General features: G+C 36.8%; 1 protein-coding gene and 1 non-coding gene across 2 annotated transcripts; both read right to left on the bottom strand.

The window, feature by feature from the left end:
- Positions 1-3,801: 3,801 nt before the first annotated feature.
- TMX1 (thioredoxin related transmembrane protein 1) lies at positions 3,802-17,940 on the bottom strand. Its single transcript, XM_047737895.1, is given in 10 exon segments — positions 3,802-5,575; positions 8,324-8,390; positions 8,504-8,605; positions 8,705-8,750; positions 10,718-10,846; positions 13,081-13,126; positions 14,660-14,775; positions 17,722-17,743; positions 17,746-17,808; positions 17,811-17,940. Coding segments are annotated over 10 exon segments (831 nt in total). The 5' UTR covers positions 17,872-17,940; the 3' UTR covers positions 3,802-5,396.
- Positions 14,422-14,554, bottom strand: LOC125105859 (small nucleolar RNA SNORA70). Its single transcript, XR_007129106.1, has one exon. It is a non-coding gene; the product is annotated as a small nucleolar RNA SNORA70 (small nucleolar RNA).
- Positions 17,941-23,968: the final 6,028 nt, after the last annotated feature.

Raw genomic sequence — 23,968 nt, 5'->3', positions numbered from 1 at the left:
CCCATTTGTTCATTTCATCCTCAGGCTGTGAGGTAGTCACAAAATTCTAAGAAAATAGCCAACTCCAAAAGAAAAAGACATCTCCTTTGAGTCCTCATTTTTAAGCAGAAACCTTATAAAAAGCCCCCACCTCCTCACTGGCTCAAGCTGGACCACATATCCATTGACAATGTCAGTCACTGCTTTGGATCATCAAGTCTTAATAATCCAAACTCAACCCTAGTAGGTGAGGAGGGAGTCAGCTTATCTTGAAGAATATGGCTGCAGAGAAGATGGAGAACAGAAAATCTTAGTTCTGCTGTGAAGGATGTAAATGTCAGAGAGTAGACTAGACATCAGTGCTTACAATGATAGCGAAGGCAGACTAAGTAGCCTTTTTTCTTTTCCTGCTCCCCCATCTAGGTAGACTGAGGACCCAAACTGGTGCCTAGTGACACCCAGTTTACTGTCAATATGAACAGCTTGACTATTCAACTGTATTCATTCCTGTGGCATTAATATTCTAGGAAACCTGCCCAGGAAGCTAAAGTTGCAAATAACTTCACTATTCATTTCAAAAACTTCCTCAAAGTAATTTATCCAACAACTAGACTACTCAACTTACACTCATTTCACAAAAATAAACCATCAGTGTAGAGAGGTTGTAGTCACATTCCTAGTCAGGGACAGAGGCAAGACTTTTATCCAAGGTCTCCTGATTTCTGCCAAGTCTCTGCACAAGAGTATGCTTTGTCTCAAACTAAGATATTTTCAGGGCTCAAGGTGATGACAATCAGGTTTTAGAGACAACTTATGAATGCCTTGACTATCTTATGAAAGGTAGAGAACTCCAGAAATCACTTAACTCATACATTGAGGCCAAGGGATGTATTGTGATTTGCTCTATCACTCAGTTAATTGATGTAATAAATGTGAGAAAAAATATCACAAGACATAATCTGATTTAACTGCCAGGGAAGGATGAAAACCTACATTTTAGTTTAGTTTTTTTGTTTTTTTTTTTTAAGATTTTATTTATTTGTCAGAGAGAGAGGAGAGCGAGCGAGCACAGGCAGACAGAATGGCAGGCAGAGGCAGAGGGAGAAGCAGGCTCCCCGCCAAGCAAGGAGCCCGATGTGGGACTCGATCCCAGGACGCTGGGATCATGACCTGAGCCGAAGGCAGCTGCTTAACCAACTGAGCCACCCAGGCGTCCCTTTAGTTTAGTTTTTAAAGAAAAAATATTGTGGGCCAAAAAGGACTTAAGGGATTTGAGCTGACCCTTAAACCAACAGACGGAATGTGTGACATCTTCATGGAGCAACAGAGGATTTGTTAAAATAGTTTCAGGAATATTAGTTAGGTTGGGGGGAGGGGGAGATAAAGTTGATTTCATTTAAAATTTCCAACCAAGTATACAGTCTGTATGCTTCTGATCTTCAGTTCAGAGACATTTTCCTCAGAATGCCCAGGTAACAGTAAGTTGAATTTTCCTAAGTACTGGGCTTGATATCCCCAATCTATTAGTAACCTTATTTCTGTGACATACTGTATTAAAAACACTGAACCTAGGAAAGTTTTTCAAAAATACTTAATTACTTAAGTTATTCTTCAAAATTAGGTATATTTTCACTCAGTTTACAACTGACCTTAATTATATTTGGATTTGAAAGAAATTTCAGAGAATCAAACCTCTATTTGGTCAACTGACTTCTTATATTTTCATTTTTCATATTTTCATTTTCAGGGATACAACCAGTCTGAGTTTTCAAAACACAACCAAAATAGGTGTAAAAATAATGTCATAGACAGCCAGGTGGGTAGAAAGGAGAAATAGCTGATTTCACTAATGGCCACAATACTGATATTACCATCATTTGTAATTAATGAGTCAAAAGAAATAATCATTACAAGAAAGGATATATTTTAGATCTGTCCAAGTGTATAACTTGACCTTACTACTTGTGTAATATCAAAGTTCCAATTTAAATTTATCATTGTTCTACTTTTAATGGTTTTAAAACAAATGCAAAAGTTGTTATATATACAATACAAATCTAAATCTGGAAGGTACTTAAAATTTTACTTTTACCATTATAAAATTACTTAGTAGGACCACTCACTTAAATTCCACCCCAAATCAATCATTTTATTAATAAAAGAGCCATATCAAAAATAATTTGTCAATCATACCTCAATAAAACTGGACAAAAATAATTTATTGAAAGACTTCTACCTTAAACTGTTGTGGTGGATCAGAATATTCTGGGTAATCCTAAAACGAGTCAAAATGTTTGCTTTAATGTTAATTTCATAATGTAATAGCATCCAGAACAATGCCTTTGATGCACTGGGCTGAATAAAGACACACCCTGACAGAAAACTGCTTTCAAAGCATCATTTACAAATGAAACTGGGCCATTTTCTCACACTATACATAAAAATAAATTCAAAATGGATTAATGACCTAAATTGAAGATCTAAAAACATAAAACTTCTAGAAGAAAAGATAGGCAGTAATTTCTCTGACGTTGACCTTAGCAACATTTTCTGTTTCCTCAAACAAGGGAAACAAAAGCATAAACTATTGGGACTACATCAAAATAAAAAGGCAACCTACTGAATAACTGAAAAGATATCTGCAAATGATCTATCCAGTCATGGGCTAATACCCAAAATAAAGAATTTATACAACCTGACACCAAAAACACCAAAATGATTGGATTAAAATGGGCAGAAGACTTGACTAGACAATTTTCCAAAGACAACATCCAGATGGCCAACAGACACATGAAAAGATGGTCAACATCACTCACCCTCAGGGAAATGCAAATCAAAACCACAATGAGGTATCACCTTCCACCTGTCAGGATGGCTAGATTCAAAGAGACAAGGGATAACAAATGTTGGCAAGAATGTGGAGGAAAAAGAACCCTAGGGGTCCCTGGGTGGCTCGGTGGGTTAAAGCCTCTGCCTTCGGCTCAGGTCATGATCCCAGGGTCCTGGGAGGGAGCCCTGAATCGGGCTCTCTGCTCAGCAGGGAGCCTGCTTCCTCCTCTCTCTCTGCCTACTTGTGATCTCTATCTGTCAAATAAATAAATAAAATATTAAAAAAAAAAAAAAGAACCCTGGTGAATGGAAGCTACTATGAGATACACAGGACTCTTCATTACAACTCTTCTCATTCCTGCTCATTAAGTATCTAGGCAGTATGTGCTAGAACTGCGTTCTCCATCAGAGTGATCAGATTTTCCACTTCCATGGTAGCACTGAATAATTACTGGGAGTGGGGAGCAGAGTTCTCCAGAACGCTCATACTGCACCTTAATCTCTCCTAAGCTGCCATATAGAGCACCGTTAACCCAATAATGGAAACAAAAGGGATCTGTTAAAGGTAAAATGATCCCGTATAGTTTCTGCGTGCTGCTGGTGTGACCAAAAATTGATTATTCAGATGTCTAAAGTGACTGAAGAGTCACTGGAGAGATGCCAGAGTCCTGATGAAATGCAAGATTATGTCTTCTGAAATATCATGTCTCTGCCTATTAGGGCTGCTTTTAAATTTCTACATATATCATATTTTCTAACCACTTAGAAACTTAAAATCTATGTCGTGTATACTAGAATACTAGAAAAAAAACATGCCTGATTAAAGAGTACTGTTTTTCTCTGTCATCTCATGAAAAAGAAAAAGATGTGTAGGACTCTAGCCTTTTGACTGTACAGATCAAGAACACACACAGTGACACAACTATTCATTGGAACATCAATAAATACAAAGTAATTAAGCTTTTCTATCCAGAAATCACACTTATCTCCAGCTTTAATGAAGTGCTTAGAAAAGTTTATTTTGTGCTTAGACTATTTTTCTAAAGCAACACAAAATTATTATACATCCAAACTCTGCAATGGTAGAATATTTAATATTCTAAAGGCAAGGCCTTTCAAGAAAACTGCTGTACATTATGATACTGTGTAAGTCTAATGGATTCACACAGAAGCAGAATCTAGACAAAAGAGGACATTACAGAAACTATTACATAATGGACAAGTGATTCGCTCTGAGTTATGGTTTTTTCCCTTCTTGTAAATAATACAGTTCTTACTGTCACCCAGCACCCCTCCCCACTTTTGCTGTAAGGTAAAAACTCTGTGCTCTAACTCTCTGTGGAGTAAAACCACACTAAATATCCCATCCTGCTGATGCCCACTTGTGAAATACTACACAATAAAAAGTACAGCAGAACACAGATTCTGTGTGTCCAAAACGTAAGAATGCTATGATTTTTTAAACAGCAAGCATATACAGACTTTGTAAAATTAAGAACTTTGTGAGGGTAACTATACATTGAAAACATACACTAAACAATACTTTTTCCTGAGTAGAATGCTAACTTTATTTTATATCAAACTAATTTTCTATGAATTTTCAAAATGTAAAATATCAAGGCTTTTCCACAACATCAGATAAAAATCAGGAATGTTCACCTTCATATCCAAAAAAAAAAAAAAGGTTCAAGTAGAGGTTCAACAGAATGATGTAAAATCTGAAATGAATGGCCAAAATTTTAAATGATCGGTAGACAGCTCTTCAATTTTAAGGATCCCTCAGTAAACTTTGATTTGAAACAACAAAAAAGGGCTATTTATTAAGAAGGAAAAACATTTCCAGAAAATTATCCAATTTGGAAAATGAAAAATGTAACCCATGGTTAAGAAAAATACAAATTGTACACTGAACAGAGGGGAACAAAAACGATAACCAATCTTTACAGGAATCAAGACAACACCATCGACTTATATAAAAACTTCCTAAATCAGTAGCATATCCTGTATTATCACATGTAGAAAACTGTAATTAAGCAAGGTAGTTTTTATTAGTTGCATAATCTAAAAATATGATGAAATTTTGGGCTCTATCTCTAAAACCACCAGAGTTGTCACTGAAATACACATTTCTTGAGACAATGGGCAAAGTTCCCATTTATGGGAAATATGTTCTTTTTTTCACACAGTGAAACTGAGAAAAATTATACCAAATGAGAAATCTTTTTCTCCAAAGTAATCTCCTTAACTACCTCAATAATGCAGTATTTGGGAAATGTAATTTTTCAACTCAGAAAACTTGAAACAGATTATTAAACAAACATACTGAAATCTTATTGCTTGGCACCGGATTTTTCAAAAAATCAAAGAATTGTTTAAACCATCACTGCCATTCTTAAATCCTATTTCAAACATTTTTATGCATTTTTACATAGTCCTACTTTTATTTTCTGAAGGTAGTCTGTTCAATCTAATGACAATCTAGACTGAACCCTGAAATGTACAAGCATGTCACAGTTTACTTCAAACCAAAAGAAATGTTCAATCTTCTCTTTTTGCCAAAATAATATTATGGTATTAATAAAAACCAACTAGGATTTATCTGTGGCCAATGAAGGACCCACAAAACGTTGTCGTATGGCATTCTGTGCAAAGTCTTTGTTTGTTCCTTCTTTACTTCCTGCTTCCTCTTCTGAAACATCATCTTCATCAGCCTCTTGTTCCTCCTCCACTTTTTGCAAAGGTTGAGAAGATTCTGGTAATAATTTTTCTTAAAGACAAAGACCAGAGGGAATTAAGAGGTACAAACTTCCAGTTATAAAATAAGTCACTGAGATGAAAAGTACAATACAGTCAGTAATAACGTTAACAACATTCACGGTGAGCATTTAAAAAAAAAAAAAGAAAAAAAATAAGGTCAAGACCAGAAATGTTTTTTGTTGTTGTTGTTGCTGTAACAGATTTGCATTAGAGTAAAATGAAGACACAATTCATATGCCCATAAACTGCTTTGCCACTTATTTATCAACCATAAGTTTAGATTTCCAAAAGGAAAAAAGTCATCTTTAAGAGTGACACCATAAAAACAAAAAGTGGTTAGGAAGATCCATTTTACTTACCAAATTCATTTATGAACCAAACTGAAATAAATCAAAATTAATGCTGTGAATGTGGATGCTGTAAGAACATACATTGCATTCACTAGAACCACCTTAATTTGCTATTAAATCTTCCAGTGAACACTGAAACAAACTCCAACACTACCCTTGTTTCAGTTCCCAGGTGAACAAGAATGAGACATTTACAATTGAAGGTTATATTCCCATCCAGGTTTTTTCCAGGGAGTTTCAGAAATGTTCTTCCTTACATACATAATTTCATTAAGACATAATTACAAATAATAACATGTGCAAATCTTAGGTGTACAGCTCAATGAATTTTTAACTCTGTCCACACACACATACCCTTTCCATCTTTTTAACAAGGCCTATTGATAGTTAGCTTAAACTTAGAACATACCAGGTTACTAAGAGATACAGAACACAGAACTGGGCCAAGGAATTTCAGCCTGTTCAATGATCCTAGACTGCCCCTAATCTTAGGCAATCCAGAAGAGAGTAGGGAGACGTGAAGGTGCAAGGCAGAAGAAAACACCAAAGTGATTACCACATGGTGAACAATCTGTTGTTTGGTCTGGCACCCCTCTTTCTGTTGGGTTAATAGTCCCTTCCCTGTACCACATAGCATGTAGTTGTGGTGAGACCACATACAGTTCACAGTAGTGATTCTCCACCAAGGATGATTTTGCTGCTGCCCCACCCCCCTCCACCCTACACCCCCTGCCAAAGAACACTTAGCAATGTATGGAGATATTTTTGGTTGTCACAACTAACAGGAGTGGTGCTATTTCCAACCAGCGGGATGCTGCCGAACATCCAACATTGTACAAAAGACAGTCTGTCACAATTAAGAATTAACCAGCCCAAATGTGAGACGTGTCCAGGTTGAGAAACCCTGATTTACAGAGATTGTTCCAAACAAGTGAGCTCTTTACACTAGTGGAGTACACCAAAATTTTTTAAAGATAGGCGGGTATAGTGGAAAAGTGTATCTCCTTCTTACTTTGAATTGTGAGCTTAATCATTTTACACGAAGGACTAGAAAGAGCCAAAAATGGAACAAGCTAAGGCATAGAAAAGTAAGCAATTCAGAAACACAACATCTTAACATTTGAGCCCTAGGATCCAGCCATCTCTGCCCTCAGACATCCTTGCTCCCTGAGGCAATAAACTTCTATTTTGCTTAAAGCTGGACTGAGTTGGGTCTTTCCCTAGCAACTCAAAATCTAAGCTAAATACATCCTAGAAAACAACTTAAATCATGTGGCCTGCTATAGAAGGGGCGGTATCACACTGAACTGTGGTATCTATCAGTTGTGCCACAGATTACTTAAGAGACGAATTTGTTAAGGTTTTTCAAGTGATATAAATATTAAATGTACATTCACCAACTTTTATATTGTCTTTTACAAAGTAATCTGTGCTTGCATTTCCTTCCCTAGAGGTCACTGGCTCTTGTTGGATAAAATGATTCCTTCCCCTGTATATGTCCTTTTCAGTATTGATGTAATGATCTAAGAAATGAAAAGATAATCTGTCAGTTATCAGCAATCTCCACTGACTTCATTTCACAAGTCCTGACCTCAATAAATCCTAAGTCATGAAAGGCAGCACAATGAAAATGTCATGCCAACAGTCTAATTTAGGCCCTAATCTCCACTCTGTCACTTCTGTGTGACCCTGGAAAAATATTTCATCTCTCTGAGCCTTACTTTCCTCAACCACAAAAAGGAAAGGGTATCATTTATGAAATCCAGAGTTACAGGAAAGTGAATGGGATTGCACAATGTGAAAGTTCTTTATAAACAGCAAAGAGGGGGGCTTCCATAACACTGTAATTTTCAAGATTAAATGCATGTTTGAGAGGCAATTATACTAAGACAGACATCAGTGAGTACTTCTAATTATATAAACTCATCTTGTAGTACCGTGTCAATGCCACTCCTAAATCAGCTACAGGAATTACTTTTCCCAATATCCTACCATAAAAACAGACTTGGCTAACATACAAAGAAAAATCTTCAAATGTGGTTACTATAATAATGAATGACTTCAAGAGCAGAATATATTCAACTTCTTCTGATTCAAGTATACTCAAATGGATCCATGAATATGATGGTTCAAATAAAATGACATCAGATCAATGTCATTAAATATCTACAAGTTATATGCAATGTTAAAATTCTCTACATCATAAAAGCCAAGAAAATAACTGTTTCAAAATCCACCAGGCTGTCATTCTTACATGAAATAAATATTCCCCTGCCCCTTCCAATATAACCTATCATTCCACATTTAGAACACTAAGCTAGAAGGGCAACCTGTTAGAGTTGTGATTGTATTCACAGAATGAACAGGATTACAGTGAATAAAAAATAAACACTAAAAAACATACTTACTGGAAGGGTATGGCTGTGGTCTGCGCCTTTTTGAAGGAAAAAGGCAATCTGCCACAAATATCATACACTACAAAAACAAACAGAAGAAATCTCAATGTATGTGACAGAGCTAGTGTAACTATATTAAATTATCAGATGTAAAGGTTTTTTTCCTAGTACTCTGAAAAACGAAATACTTACAAGTCCTAATAGTAGTCCTGAAAGCAAAGTTGCTAAAGCAAAAACTGCATATGATCCCCAAACTGGTAATCCAAGGTCTTCAATAAAATAGTTATGGCAAGTCTAAAATGAAAATTAAAAAATAAACTAAAAACCGTGTTGTTTAAAATAAAGGGGTGGTGTCAAAAATGTTAAGAAGAGAAATAAAACTTTAGCCCATACCCGGATCCACATAGAGAGCTGAAAGAGTGCAGACATACTGCTCATCCTGAAAGAAAGGAGAGAGCACTGAGAAACTGAGTAAAACACACAGCTTTGAAGCAGAACGTGTGTATATCTATACCTTCCCTTCTGGGTAAATTTCTATAATTTCTCTGACATGATAGATTTTATTGCTAGTGTTAATCAAGATTAGTGATACATCAGTGATTTCAAGCCTGTATTAAAAAGTCTCATTAATGAAAATTAACAGTTCTTGAATTGTTATCACTATGTGATGTCCTCATAAATAAAACACTTGATAACTTTTTTCCTTTTCCCTATGCTTTGCCATTAGACTTTCACCTGATGATTTCTCCAATATACTCACAGCTTACAAGCTCTATGGAACCAGTTAGAGTCAAGTGTACTGTAAGCCAATGGCAACTCTTATTGATCCTTAAAATTCTTAAAAAAATGACCAGAGAAGGGATTCTGAAGCAAGAACTGGGAGCACTTGTGGAACTGATCCTTGAATTAACCCCATTTTGTATTATAATTAAATAAAACTTACAATACCATTAGTTTGATATAGCTTAATGATATACAAAGAAATTACACAGGAAATAAATACTAATAATATAAATAAAAGTAATTATTATTTTCACATAAACCCAAGTAGTTTAAATGGGCAGTTAGAAAGGCATGCTCGAGAACTAAAACGGTTTGTGGGGTCCCAACTGTTTCCCCTCTGGTGCAGGTGATGCCACCAACACATAAACTAATTCACACCTAAGCGAAAGTTCCTGTATGCAGGATCACCTAACCCACTCCCCATCAGTGGGTGGGTGACCATATTAACACTTGAAAATACCTCTTATTCGGTCCACCAAGACAAAAGACATGGACTGCTGGATCCCTGAGGATTCAACAAAGACTTAAAAGCAACCCCTTCTTCTACTGGAGAAGGGAGGAATCATTTATGAGATTTCAAATTAACAAAGTCAGTTGCATTTTGGTTCAACATAAAAAGGTGATTCAATCATATTCCTTCTGTTGTTTAAATTGCAAAATGGGAAAAGGAACAAAGAACTGAAACAAAGCACTATGTAGCCTCACTACAGTCAGCACTAATTAGGCTCTATCAGGAATATTAGGTGCCTTAACTGGGTTGGCATGGTGGTTCAGTAGGCGGAATTCAGACAAATACAGGACAATTCAATTCAGATTCTCACAAGAAGAAAGATGTAAGGGAAAGGTGCTAAAGACAAAATTCTATTTCAAAATATTGCTTATGGATCATCTTTCCTCCACTCCCAGAATCCACAGCATTTTTCTCTTAGACCATTGTTTAACAACCCCCCCATCCTCCAAGAGCAAGTGTGGTGAGGAGATAGGGAGAGATAGCTTAGCCACACCAGCATGAGTCCATGGGGACCTCAGCAAAACTCAGTATTTCTAGATGTCTCTCAAATGACCTGTGAGGCCTTACACCCCAACAGGTAGCAGGAAATATGCTAGCCATCTCCAATTCTTACTACTCCATATATCTAGCTATATATATTAAGCCCAGTGGTTACTCAGGCCATTAGGGTCACTGTTCATCCATACATTCATTCAACAAAAAATTATCAGATGGGTAGAATAATTCAATCACATTAAGAACTGAAATCTAAAAGTAGCAAGAGGAGGTATATGTTTAAGGCTTCTTATTTCAGTATTAAGCTCAAATGATAACTTTACCCTTCATATTGCTCAGGAAGATTGATTAGTTTTTGATGATAGAGATGACCATAATCCACAGAGCTAATATATTCCTGAAAAGGCTTTCAATTCTAGTGAACGCCTCCTTTTAGCTTAACAAGGATCAAAGTATTTTTGTCTCAGAAGAAAAAGTCAAACTAAAAATATCACAGCAAATATGAATGTACCTTAAGGGTCCAAGAATTAAAAACCCACTATAAATGCTTTATTTCTACAAAATATAACTGGTCCAGTTAATTCTGAAATAAATAAAAGAAAAATCCTTATACTTACAGAACAGAACCTGGACCAAACCATGATGAAACAGGTTCAATACTCTTCCACTCTTTCTCGCTGATAAAGTTTATGAAGTCCTTCTTAGTTCTTGGGCCCTGATAGCGCCTAAATTCACCATCTTTACAACTAAAGAGGATCAGAATCACATATTAAACAGAACCAAATAAATAAACTTTGTATTTGTTTTGCTATTTTTAACCTCATTTTACAATCAATCCTTATATTCAAAATCATTAGTAATGCACTAGTAACAAATTAAACTAATTGCACTCATAACATCTTAGCTCCAAATTTATTTAAACAGGGTTATAAACAAGCATAAGCCTTCAGACTAGTCTTATCTTTCCAAATAATAAAACAATGAAATAATAAATCAACTGTATCTCAATAAATGTGTGATGCCCTTATAAAAGAATGACTATAAAAAGTTGTTAGAACAGTGTCTGCACTTATTAATTACTAGTTACTTTTAAGTATATAGGTTAAAAAATTTAAGGCATTTTTCTGGTATTTTCAGCCCTAATAACATCATCTTAACCATGCTACTTTAAATTGCTGGAGGTATCTGGTCGTATTTCCTTTCCTATTTCAGTCATTCTACTCTACAGTCTACTTTGCATTCTTCCTGACAGCCCCCTCCCTCCTTCCCATTCGCAATGTATGGAGTTCTCATAGGTTCAAAAATGCTCTCTCTACTCCTACATCTTCACTATTTCCAAACTACCCTCAATAATACTGCCAGTCTAATCCTATAGAATACTTCTCTCTTTATCACATAAGTGCAAAAACTATCAAGAGCTCCCTACTACCTATAGTAGGGTTAGAGGATCCTTCAGTCATTCAGAGTCAAAGACCACAAGAAAGCCCCCACCCAAAAAAGAACTTTTTGTAAAGGCAATGGCATTTGAGCTGTTTATGAAAAATAGGTAGGAGTTCAACAGGCAAAAGAACAGGCATGATACCCAATGTAAGCTAAAGAAAGGACAGGAAATTCTTAGTTCTTAACCTCCCCTGAACTTACCTGGAATTAAGTTCAGGGGAGGTTAAGAACTAAGAAGGAAGATGACAAAAATAATCAGTTCTAGTTAAAGGACATGTGGAGAAAAGGACTGAGTGAAAAGGGACAGTAATACTTATGGTGACATGAACAGACACAAAGGGAGTAGGGATGAATACAAAGGTAGAGGGAAACAGGCATTAACGTGAAAATTAAAAAGATGACAAAAAAAAAGGACCTATAAACACACAAATAATTGCCAGCTTGCTTTCATATTTGAAATGAGAAGTACCTCCTGGCATTCAACCCACCAGCTAGATGAACTTTAAGGTATCAGGCAGGTACAGGCACACCTCGGTGGTATCACAGTCCCACCCCAGTAGAACAATTATCACAATAAAGCAAGTCACAAGACTTTTTGGTTGCCAAGTACATGTAAATATTTACTATACTATAGTCTATTAAGAATGCAACAGCATTATATCTTTAAAAAAAAAAGTATATTCCTTCATTTAAAAATATCTTATTGCTAAAAAATGTAAACCATCATCTGAGTTTTCACCAAGCTGTAATCATGGGCCACCATAAGAAACAGAGTAATGAAAAAGTTTGAAATACTGCAAGAATTACCAAAATGTGACACTGAGACACAAAGTGAGCAAATGCTGTTGGAAAAATGGTGGACAGATTGGCTTGATACAAGGCTGCCACAAATCTTCAATCTGTAAAAACTGCAGTATCTAGGAAGCACAATCAAATGAGGTATGCCAGCACAGAATTGAGATTTCCTATCCCCAGTTTATTAGACAAATTCAAACTAAAAGATCTGATACTGGAGACTACATAATCTTGCTCATTCCATTTTAGCACTGTCATTTCACCTACTACTGTCCGAAGACTGAGCTACAGCCCTTTCTTAGCCAATTATGAACATACCATGTACCTATTTATGACCATTCATGAGATTATTCAAAGGATGGAGTGCTTACTTCTATACTCTTTTGAAGATTCAGGGTTGTGTTTACATCCCCATTTCTCCAGGAACCACCCTAACCCAGTGATTTTTTTTCCCTTACCAAGCTTTCTACAGGATTTAACACAACTCTGGGCTCATAATCATTTATGACGCTATATGGTATCACACCATTTCATGTGAACACCCTCCAAAATAATTACAAAGTTCTGAGACCAGGGACAGTTTGATACCTCCTCCATCTACCTAAAGACACCTAGGATAATGCTAAGAGCAAAATGAGCCTTACTGAATATAATGCTCTTTAAACATGATCCAGGCCAGAGGCCTACTATTCTCATTATACTATGTTGCATCCTTCTCCATAACTAAGAATCCTCAAATACTTACTGATAAATAGTAGGAAGAGCAGTTATGATAAATCGTCCACTCAGCCCTAAAAATGATAAAGATCAGAAATAAATACAAGAAAGAACACACAACAGATTTTATATGAGCCAACAATCACTACTTAAAAGTTGATTCTAGGGGCGCCTGGGTGGCTCAGTGGGTTAAAGCCTCTGCCTTCAGCTCAGGTCATGATCCCAGGGTCCTGGGATCGAGCCCCACATTGGGCTCTCTGCTCAGCAGGGAGCCTGCTTCCCCCCTCTCTCTGCCTGCCTCTCTGCCTACTTGTGATCTCTGTCTGTCAAATAAATAAATAAAATCTTAAAAAAAAAAGTTGATTCTGAATTATTTAAATACTAATGGGGAAAGCATATGAAATTATACCTAAAAACAGCTGAGCTTTGTAAAAATGAAAAAAAATCCCAATTACATACTGAAACCAACTTTAAATAAATGAACACTCTTATATATTATCTCAACTAAAAGTACATAAAAGTTTGACTACTGAAGTGATCTGAATATGTATTTATTAACATTTGATCATTTATACCACTGTATGATAAGACTACTAACGATAAGTAATGGGGCAGCACAATTTAGCAGTAGTCTTAGAAAGGTCTAAAATCAAATGAAATTGCATTTGAAATTTGAAAAATAAAAGCAGAGTCAAACATGTTAAAAATGGAGAATATTTTGAACCTTTTATAAGATGAGCAATAACAAAAAAAAAATTAGCCATGTGTTAGATAATAACATAACTAACGATTAATCTATGCCTCAGTTTTCTTATCTGTAAAATGGGGATATTACCTACCCCACAAGGTTGTATAGGATTATACAGGATAAATGCAAAACACTCGAAGCAGTATCTGTACTAGGTAAGTGCTCAATAAACTTTAGCTATTATTACCATCTGGGGTGGGAACAGAGTCAATAATCTAGGTTTATTGTGACCAAGAACAAGTATGATGAGGCTGGCGTAAGAAAGAAGTGTCCTTAAGAACAGGCCTGCCACTTATTCAGGGAGACAAGTCAGGAGTATGTTTGACTCCACAACCATGACTAAAATACACAACCATTTATTAAAAGCATGTCCTCAAATCACAGGTATTAAATTTGAAACCCAGTTAAGAAATTCGGATCACTCGTCAGGGAATATGACCTTGGCTCTACACAGAACCTCAACCAGATTCTTATTCTGAAGCTTGGTATAAATGCAAATGATGGGTTGGCAACCACAGTATTCTAGGACTTCTTAAAGGCATCTTACACGCTAATCTGGGCCCTGGGATACAAAGGAAAGAAAGATCAGGGGCAGTTAAATGGGCAAGTATGGGGAGAGGGTAATGTTTCCAAGGTCCCTTAGAGCAACACATAAAAGGAATGAGCTGCATATACAACCACAGATCTGCTTTCTACAGCCACTGCACAAGGATCCCTCCTCAGAGAGATGGGTGAATCAGCTTAAGTAGTACAGTTATGTTTTCAAAACCTAATGAAAGGTAGTTAAGATCAAGTGATATGGCAAACAGGATGAACTTATGAACCCAATCTGCGAAGACTAACCACAGACCTACAGTACCTGGCTGCTCTGTGACATCCACTTTTGCAACATTGACCTCAAGATCTTCTCCCCATTCAGCAAAATTTTCCCATTCCGGTTGAAGATTCTGACAAGCAGGACACCATGGAGCGTAACTGAGAAACAGAACAGAAAAAAAGTTAAGCACTCTAATATGATCATATGGAGATAAAAATTCTAAGCGTATAATTCATGAAGAATATTTTATACAAAAACGAGATAGCAAAGTGACTAGTTTTGTGAAGATGAAAAAGTTTTAACTGTGGGTCTAACATTCTGGCAATCAAAACTACATGATAACACTAATCACAGAAAAGTAATTCTGAGAGTAAGTTCTTAAACCACAAAAATTAGCTCCTAAGTTCACATGCAAAACAGCTCTTTAAAAACCTATGAATTTCTCAGGGTCCCTGAGTGACTGAGACAGTTAAGTGTCTGCCTTCAGCTCAGGTCATAATCCCAAAGTCCTAAGATCAACCCCTGAATCAGTCTCCCTGCTCAGCAGAGGGGAGTCAGCTTCTCGCTCTGCCCCTTCCCAGACATGTGATCTTTCTCTCAATAAATATTCTTTAAAAACAAAAACAAACCTTTGAATTTCTCCCTAAGTATGTGGCCACCAGAAACCTCAAAATCGAATTTGGAGTTCACTGGTTTTAACAATTTGCACTACAGGAGTCACACATGGGAAAAATAGAAGTGCCCAGGGCTGAGGTGAACAAGGAAATGCATGGCCCTACTTAAAAGGGGAACCAACCCTCAGCAAGACCATCAGGAAGGGAATTATAGCTAGGAAGCAGGCTCTATCTTATTTAAAAGAAGCTGAAAATCTGCATTTTTCTGTAAAAATGCTACCTCAAAACTTAATCCAGACACAAACACTAGGCAAGCCAAACAAAATTCCTTTGGCCAGCTCTTGGCCAGCCAGTTTCTAAGACCTCAGGTTTACAAATCTATGGGTAAGTTTATTAGCTTTTTAATTACTCCTCTCATATTCCACATCTTTCAAGGCCCTGACTTCTCTCTAGGATTTTATTCTTCACTTTATTGTACATCATCTTCTAATTTGCCTCAGTTTTTTTTTTAATGGAACCAAGAAGAATAAAGCGAGTACTTGTTGAACACAAGAGTACAGTTTCTAGATTTCATTACATTTGAACTTATTTTATGAAAACAGAATTCCTAAAAGTAATTGGCACTATAAAACAAGACTAGTACCATACATAAAAGGCCAAGTCCTTAACAAGAGATTATTTCACTGAAAGCATCTCTGTAACAAAACTGATCAGAATGGATGTAATGCAAATAACAAACTTGTAATAAGAGCAGACTATCAACAGGACTAGTACTGCGCCCCGTTTTCAGGTTCCTTTGGTTCTTAGATGATTTTAAAGTCTTAACCTCAAAACTCAGAAAGCTAAAGGAAAAAAAGAATAAGTACTACAGTATATTCTAATTTCAGAGAGCAGTTCTAAATTCAAATCTAATAAATTCTTGACCACTGTATAGTTTGATCAAATGAGCTAAAAAAAAAAAACTTCATTACTTGAATGAGCTAAATTAAAAAAACCTCATGTATTACTTGACTGTATTTTGCATATAAATTGATAATCACTATTGTTTAATATTCATGAAACTACGAATATTTTATTGACACAAGCTAAAACAAGCTATTCATGACAATAAAAACCCAATGTTGTCTCTGATTATATTTCCTCCCTCCTGTAGCTTCAATGGTGTCTGAAAATTCATTTCACTAAGTTACAGATTATGTGCACACTACGTAAATATTTTTCCCTATCTTTTCCCCCATATAAATGTTCTATGCCTTTTTCAATTTTATGACTTGATAGAGTTATTGATTTGGCCTTTTGTGCTCTCCTTTAGGAACATCCACCTCCATCCATTAACTGGCAACCCAAGCATACAGGAAAAACACTCACTGAACTCTGTTAAAGAAGGGGGGCTGTTCTAACAATTATTGCATACCTACTCTTAGGCTTTGAAAACAGAAAGGAAGCCAGTATTGCCATACTGGGCCAGATAATGAAAACCTTTAGGTATTTCTCTCACTTGTAAAAGAGGAATATAATACCCATCTTATGGACTTTGTAGAGAATTAAATAGGATAATGTATAGAAAGTGGTTAGCAGTCTTTAGTACAGTTAACACTCAGTAGTGGTGCTTGTATCAATAATACCACCACCACCAATTTAGCAACTATAGCAAAAGCAGGCGGTTTACTTTCTACCTATGCAAAAGAGACATTATAACAGAATCCCCTAGAAATAAATGATTTCCTCTGAAAAGTAAATGATGACCTGTGGTCTTAAGAGTTTATATCACACTCATACATTAATTTTTAAAGCAGTATCACTTGGACGTTAAGAGTAACAATCCAGGATCTCAGTACTTTGCAAAAACAAACATCCAAACGAAAACTGAGATGCGGAGAAAGAGAAAAGAAAATTTAACAATAACCCAACTTGAATTTACTCAGCACCTAAAATAAAAAATATACCCAATCTATAAATAAAATTTAAGATAAGGAGTCTCAAATCCCAACACTGATAATGGAGTTTTTAAAGGATAATTAGACAAAAGGAGAAGAAAGGTTCGGCTCAATTTCCTGTTTTTGTAAAGTTTGATTAAGGTAAGTCTAGAAGTTTGTGAAGGATCATTCTAAAATAAATAACTGTATAGAAACTAGTCAAACGAACCACCTCCACGCCCAAATTCATGAGAAGTTGAGAGAATTCCAAGTTGAACGCCGGTCTTTTAGGCGCACCACGAGCGCTAAAAACGAAACTCGGGTGCACATTTTAGAAGAAACTTCATATTCCCCGGTAAGAAACGAGGAGGGGGTGGGACCAAGCTGATCTAAAGAGGAGTTAAAGGATCTGAATAATCAGGGACGCCTGCTCCACGGCTCGGAGTGGAGTACTGGAGAACCTGGACCCGCAGGAGGTGGTGAATGAAGGTGAAGTGGGGTCTCCAGACTCGGATCGAGGACACGGGACATTCCGGCCCACCGAGGGGACCCGAGACAACGGTCCCACACTCACAATTCTATCATCCACTCTCCTCCAGCAACTCTTTCCAATTCTCGTCCGTGATGATGCGCACGTCGCTCCGCCGCCCGTGGGTCCAGGAGTTCCCCAAAGCAAGAGCAGCATCATTGCCACGGGAGCCACGGGACTTCCGGAGGGCGTCATACTGCAGCTCTCCCACCCCACAAAAAACGCGGCAGCCCCCACCTCCGCGCAGCCGCTCCTCACTTCCGCCTTACGAGCTTATCTGCTCATGGCGCCTGACCGCGCGGTCAGCGCGCGCGTGCGCGCGTTCCTGGGAACTCTCAATGCGCAGGACGAGGTCGGGTCCTAGTGTTTGGGTTGTGGAAAAGAGGGAAGCGCGCCTATCCTAGTGCGCATGACAGAGAAGCGGTCCCTTCCCACCGCCTCATGAGCCCCAGTACTTTTGGGGAAGGAGCAGAGCAAACAGGGGGCAAGGCGTAGGAAATGGGTCGGAGCTTCGGGACGACTGGCTTGGAAACTGCTTCAGCGTTTGGCGCCAAATAATTGGTATTCATACTTAACTCAAGCCGATTGGTAAGTTTCCACAGTTTCCAGTTAACTGCACTTCAGAGCTTTCATTTGCTTCTTTGAAAACTTTGTAGTAAAACTAATGAATGTTGGACGCCTGGGTGGCTCAGTCGGTTAAGCGGCTGCCTTTGGATCAGATCATGATCTCGGAGTGCTGGGATCAAGCCCCGCCCTGGGCTCCCTGCACCGCGGAGAGCCTGCTTCTCCTCTCCCTGCTGCTCTGCCTACTTGTGCTTTTTCTCTATCTCTCTAATAAATAAATAAAATCTTAAAAAAAAAAAAAACCTAATGATGTTTATGTAAATCAGAGTATTGGTTTACTTCTGGAGGATTGCAGACTGGAAAGGTGCACAAGGGAACCTTAGGGATGCTTTCACATTCTATATCTTGGTCGCAACAGTTGGTTACACGAGCGTGCACGTAAAAAAACCATCAAGTCGTACATGATGAGGTGAGTGCACTTTATGCACTTTAGGGTGTATGTTGTCCCTCAGTTTGTTTCTAAGTGTAGTATTTACAGAGATGCGACAATCTGAAATTCAAAACACATAGGCTTATAATAATATTTGAGATTTTCTCTCAAGCGTTTGTAAATGCAAATTCAAATCAAAATGTGCACTGTCTTTAGAAAGTACTAGTCAAAGGATAGCCTTTGTCAGTAGATCTCCTCACCTCACATTGTTGCCTAAACTCACTCCAGTTGGCTGACTTACTCACCCCTCCTTCCACTGAAAGTCACTTTCTAGGACACTAGTGATTTGCATGTTAACAAAGCTGATTATTTCTTCTCAGTATTCATCTTACTCCACCAGCCAGCAGAATTCTACAGTCCCCACATTTGAAGCTGGTTTACTGTCTTCCTTCAGTTGAGCCTCACCTTGATTGTTTTTTTCTCCTTCCTCACTGCTGCTTCTTGGCTGGTCCTCCTCTATGTGATTCTAGTTATCGGCTTGCCCCAGGATGCTGTACTGGCCCTATCCTTATCCTTGTATCCACACACTGCTCCAGGTAACCTCTATCTGGTTGTATACCTGTCATTCCTGCTCTGACCCTTCTGGAACTTTGGACATATGTATTCAACTCTTTGCTGGACAGCCCTTGGATATCAAATAGGTGGTTTAAACATAACATGAACAAAAATAAATTCTTGATTCTCCCTCTCCTAGACTTCCATCTCAGTAAAGAGCCCCAAGGATCATCGGGTTCCTCAAGACAAAAATTACATTTTAAATTCTTGTTGTTTTCTCTCTTTACCATGTCCTCCATCAGCAAGTCCCAAAAACTTGATCTCCAAAACATAGCCTGAAGCTGAGCACCAATTCCATCTCCACAGCAACACCCTAGTCCAAGATTCTATCATCTCTTGCCTCTACTATGATGATAGATTCCTAACTGATGATCTGAAACCTGCCACTGCTCCTTCATGTAGTACTTGCCCTCCTCCTCTTTACCCGGCTACATTCCGGTGGTTCCTGAAGATGCCAAACTTATTCCCACATTAGAGAATTGGTATTGGGTGTTTCCCTCTACCTACACTACTTATCCATTGGTCTTTGTATCACTATCCATTTTGGTCATTGATCTCAAGCGTTACCTCTTAAAAGTCATATTACCCATCATATTAGTCCACTCTAAATCTCTGCATAATATTAAACTGATGTCCTTGTGTTATGATCTGATTTCTTTCCTCACTCATTAAGAATATAAGTTTCAGGCACCTGAATGACTCAGTCAGTTGAGCGACTGACTTGATTTGAGTTCTGGTTGTGATCTCAAGGTTATGGGATGGCTCCATACTCAGCTCAGGGTCTGCTTGTCCCTCTCCCTCTGCTTTTCCCTCCCCCTACCCACCATGCTTACGCTCTCTCTCTCACTCTCTCTTAATAATAAATAAATAAAATGTTAAAAAAAAAAAAAAGAATTTAAGTTTCATGACAGTGGAAAACTTCTCTGGTTTATTCACTACTATAATCTCTAAATTATAGTGCCGAGCCACTATTAGAAGTTAGTACATAATAGTGCTCAGTAAATATTTGTTGAGTGACTGAATGAGGAAAATCATAATTAAAGATATGCCATGCTTTTATTATATTGTATGAGCTGTATTAAGGAAGAATGTAAATATATCCTTGTGTGTAATATAGAGATAACGCCTGCTGTTTATATTCGCAGGTGTTGATAAGAGGATAAAATGAGTATTCTTTTAAACTGTAAGTCATTCAAGGTAATTTATTAAAATTTCATTTTAAGGGAATTTTTATATTACAAAAAAATGTACTTATGGCTAAAATGGTGCAAAGTACCAAAGATTGTAAAGTGAAAAGAAATACCCTCCAAAATCTTTTCCCAGCTCCTGTGAGAATTTGCACCATGTATGCAACTCTATTAACATTTTCTTTTTTATGCTTTCAGAATTTTCTATGCATGTAAACTATTTCTAAAAAGAAAACAAAAAAACGACAACAACACAGGACAAGAACAAAAACATACATAGGGGAACCTGGGTGTCTCAGTCAACTAAGTATCTGCGGGAAGCTCAGGTCATGATCTCAGGGTCCTGGGGTGGAGCCCAGTGATGGAGCCCTGCGTTGGGCTCCAGGTATCAGCTATTTACTAACCAAGTATTTCAATATTTTATCAACTGGTACGCTTACTATCACAATGTAACTGAAAGACTCAACCCAGGCTAGGGCTGTTCCTCTTCCTCTGAGAACTAGTTTTTTCACTGTTTTGGTTTTTTACATTGGGGCTTCAGGGAGGAGCCACTGATGATCTAGTGTCACTGCTATGGCTTAGACAAAAGCTCTCAAAGAAATACTTTTAAATTTGAATTACTGAAACCAGATTAACCCTCCTAACCAAACAAACAATCATCAAGTCCTATTGATTTTAACAACTAAACTCATCTCAATCTATCTCTTCATCCACTGTCACAGCCCTGGTATATGCCATTATCTTTTTTCTTCTGGAATCTTGAAGGGTTTCTTTTTTTCCTTTTTTATAATAATCTCATTATTGATATATATTCATGTACCTTACAGCACAGCCATTAAAATTGCAATTTAATGGTTTTTAGTATATTCAGAGTTGTGCAACCATCACCACAGTCAAATTTAGAAAATGTTTATCACCTCAAACAGAAACTCCATACTCATTAGAAGTCATTCCACATTTCCACCCAACTACCCCTTTCCCAGTTCTAAGTACCACCAATCTCCTTCTGCCTCTGTGGTTTTGTGTACTCTGGATAGTTCATAGAATGGAATAATATAATATGTGTTCCTTTGTGACTAACTTCTTTCATTTAGCATAATGTATTCAAAGTTCACCCATGTTATAGCTAGCATGTATTGCACTTCATTTCTATTTAATTGCTGAATAACATTCCATTGTACAAATAGAACATATTTGGTTATCTCTTCATCAGTTGATGGACATTTGATTTGTTCTTCTCTGTGACTATTAGGAATAATACTGCTATAAACATTTATGTACAAATTTTTGTGTGGATATAGTGTTCTCATTTCTCAGGGCACCACCTTGAAATGAAAGTGTTTATGATACAATATCTAAGAAACTATTGCCTAATCTAGGGTTACCTAGGTTTCATAAAGGAGTTTTATACTTTGGCGTGCCTGGGTGGCTTAGTTGGTTAAGCGTGGGATGGAGCCTCACATCATGCTCCATACCTGGCATGGAGCCTGCTTAAGATTCTCTCTCTCCCTCTCCCTATCTTAAAAAAAAAAAAAAAAAAGAACTTTATACTTTTATCTCATTCATTTAGATCTTGATTCATTTTGAGTTCATTTTTATATATGGCGTGGAAAAAGAGGTCCAACTTTATTCTATAGCATGTGGATGATCCAGTTGTCCCAAAACCATTTGCTGAAAAGACTATTCGTTCAACCATTGATTGGTCTTGGCAACTTTGTCAGAAATCAGGTGTCATAAATGTATAAGGTTGTTTTTTTTTTAATTTTTCCCTGACTTTTCAGTTCTGTTTTATTCATCTATATGTCTCCCTTGATGCCATTACCATAACTGTTTTCATTACTATAGTTTTGAAATCAGAAGTGCAAGTCTTCCAGCTATGTTCTTTTTACCTATTCGAGACCCAAATTTTTTAAATCAGTTGCTTGATTTCTATAAAAAAGCAAGCTGGAATTTGCAAGAAACTACATGAAATTTGTAGGTCCAATTTGGGGAGTATTGCCCTTTTAACAATAGTAAGCCTTCCAGTCTATGAACATAGAATATCGTTCCATTGATTTATGTCTTTTTAATTTTTTTGAGCATAATTTGTAGTTTTCAAATTACAAACCTTGTACTTTTATTAAATTTATTCTTAAGAATTTATTCTTTTTGATGCAGTATTAATGCAATTGTTAATTTCATTTTGGGTTGTTCATTGCGCTGTATAGAAATGTAATAGAATTTATATTTATCTTGTATCCTGCATTATGTTATTTATTCTAATACGTTTTAATGAGTTTCTTAGGAATTTTTTTGCATATAAGATTATGTGATCTAAAGGTAGAGATGGTTTTACTTCTTTTTTTCCAATCTAGATGCCTTTTATTTAATTTTCCTACCTAATTTCCCTGGCTAGACCTACAGTACAATGTTGAATAGAAGTGGCAAGACTAGAGAACTCTGTCTTGTTACTATTCTTAGGAGGAAAGCATTCAGTTTTCATCATTAAGTATGAAGCAAGTTGGGTTTTTCATGAATGCCCTTTATTAGCTTGAAGAGATTTCCTTCTGTTCCTAGATGATTGTGTATTTTTCATGAAGGAATGTTGAATTTTATCACATGGTTTTTTTGCATTTATTGAGATGATCAACGGTTTCTTTTATCCTATTAATTAAGTGTATTGTATTAATGGATTTAAGCCAACCTTGTATTTGTGATATAAATCCCACTTGGTTATGGTGTTTAGTTTTTTTTATATATTGCTAGATTCACTTGTTAGTATTTTATTGAGGATTTTTGCATCTATATTCATAAGAGATACTGATCTGTAGTTTTCTTTTCTTATGATGTCTGTGTCTGGTTTAGATATCAGAATAACACTAGCCTGGTAAAATGAGGTAGAATTGTTTATGAAGAATTCTATTAATTCTTTAAATGTTTGGTGGAATTCAACAGTGGATTCATCTAGGCGTGGGATTTGCATTGAGGGTAGTTTTTAAATTACTAATCCAATCTTTTGTTACAGATCTATTCAGATTTTTGGGCACCTGGGTGGCTCAGTTGGTTGGGTGACTGACTTGGGCTCAGGTCATGATCCTGGAGTCCTGGGATGGAGTCCTGTATCGGGCAGGGAGTTTGCTCCTCCCTCTAACCTCTACGCCCCCCCCCCATGCTCACTCTCTCTCTCTCTCTTTCTTTCTCTCTCTCTTTCTCAAATAAATAAATAAAATCTTCTTTAAAAATTAAAAAAAAATTTAAAAATAAAAAAGATCAATTCAGATTTTCTACTTTCTCTTATGTCAGTTGAGTAGTTTGTATCTTTCTAGGAATATGTCTATTTCATATAAATCATCTAATTTGTTGGCCTGTAGTAGTTCATAGTATCCCATTATAATCAATATAATGGTAAGGTCAATATTAATGTCTCTTCTTTCATTCCTAATTTTAGTAGTTAATAATTTAATAATGTGAGTTTTTTCTCTTTTTTTCTGGTCAGTTTAGCTAAAGGTCTGTCAAT

Source organism: Lutra lutra, chromosome 7 (assembly GCF_902655055.1).
Source record: "Lutra lutra chromosome 7, mLutLut1.2, whole genome shotgun sequence".
NCBI lineage: Eukaryota > Metazoa > Chordata > Mammalia > Carnivora > Mustelidae > Lutra > Lutra lutra.
This window is presented reverse-complemented; position numbering and strand designations above follow the sequence as displayed.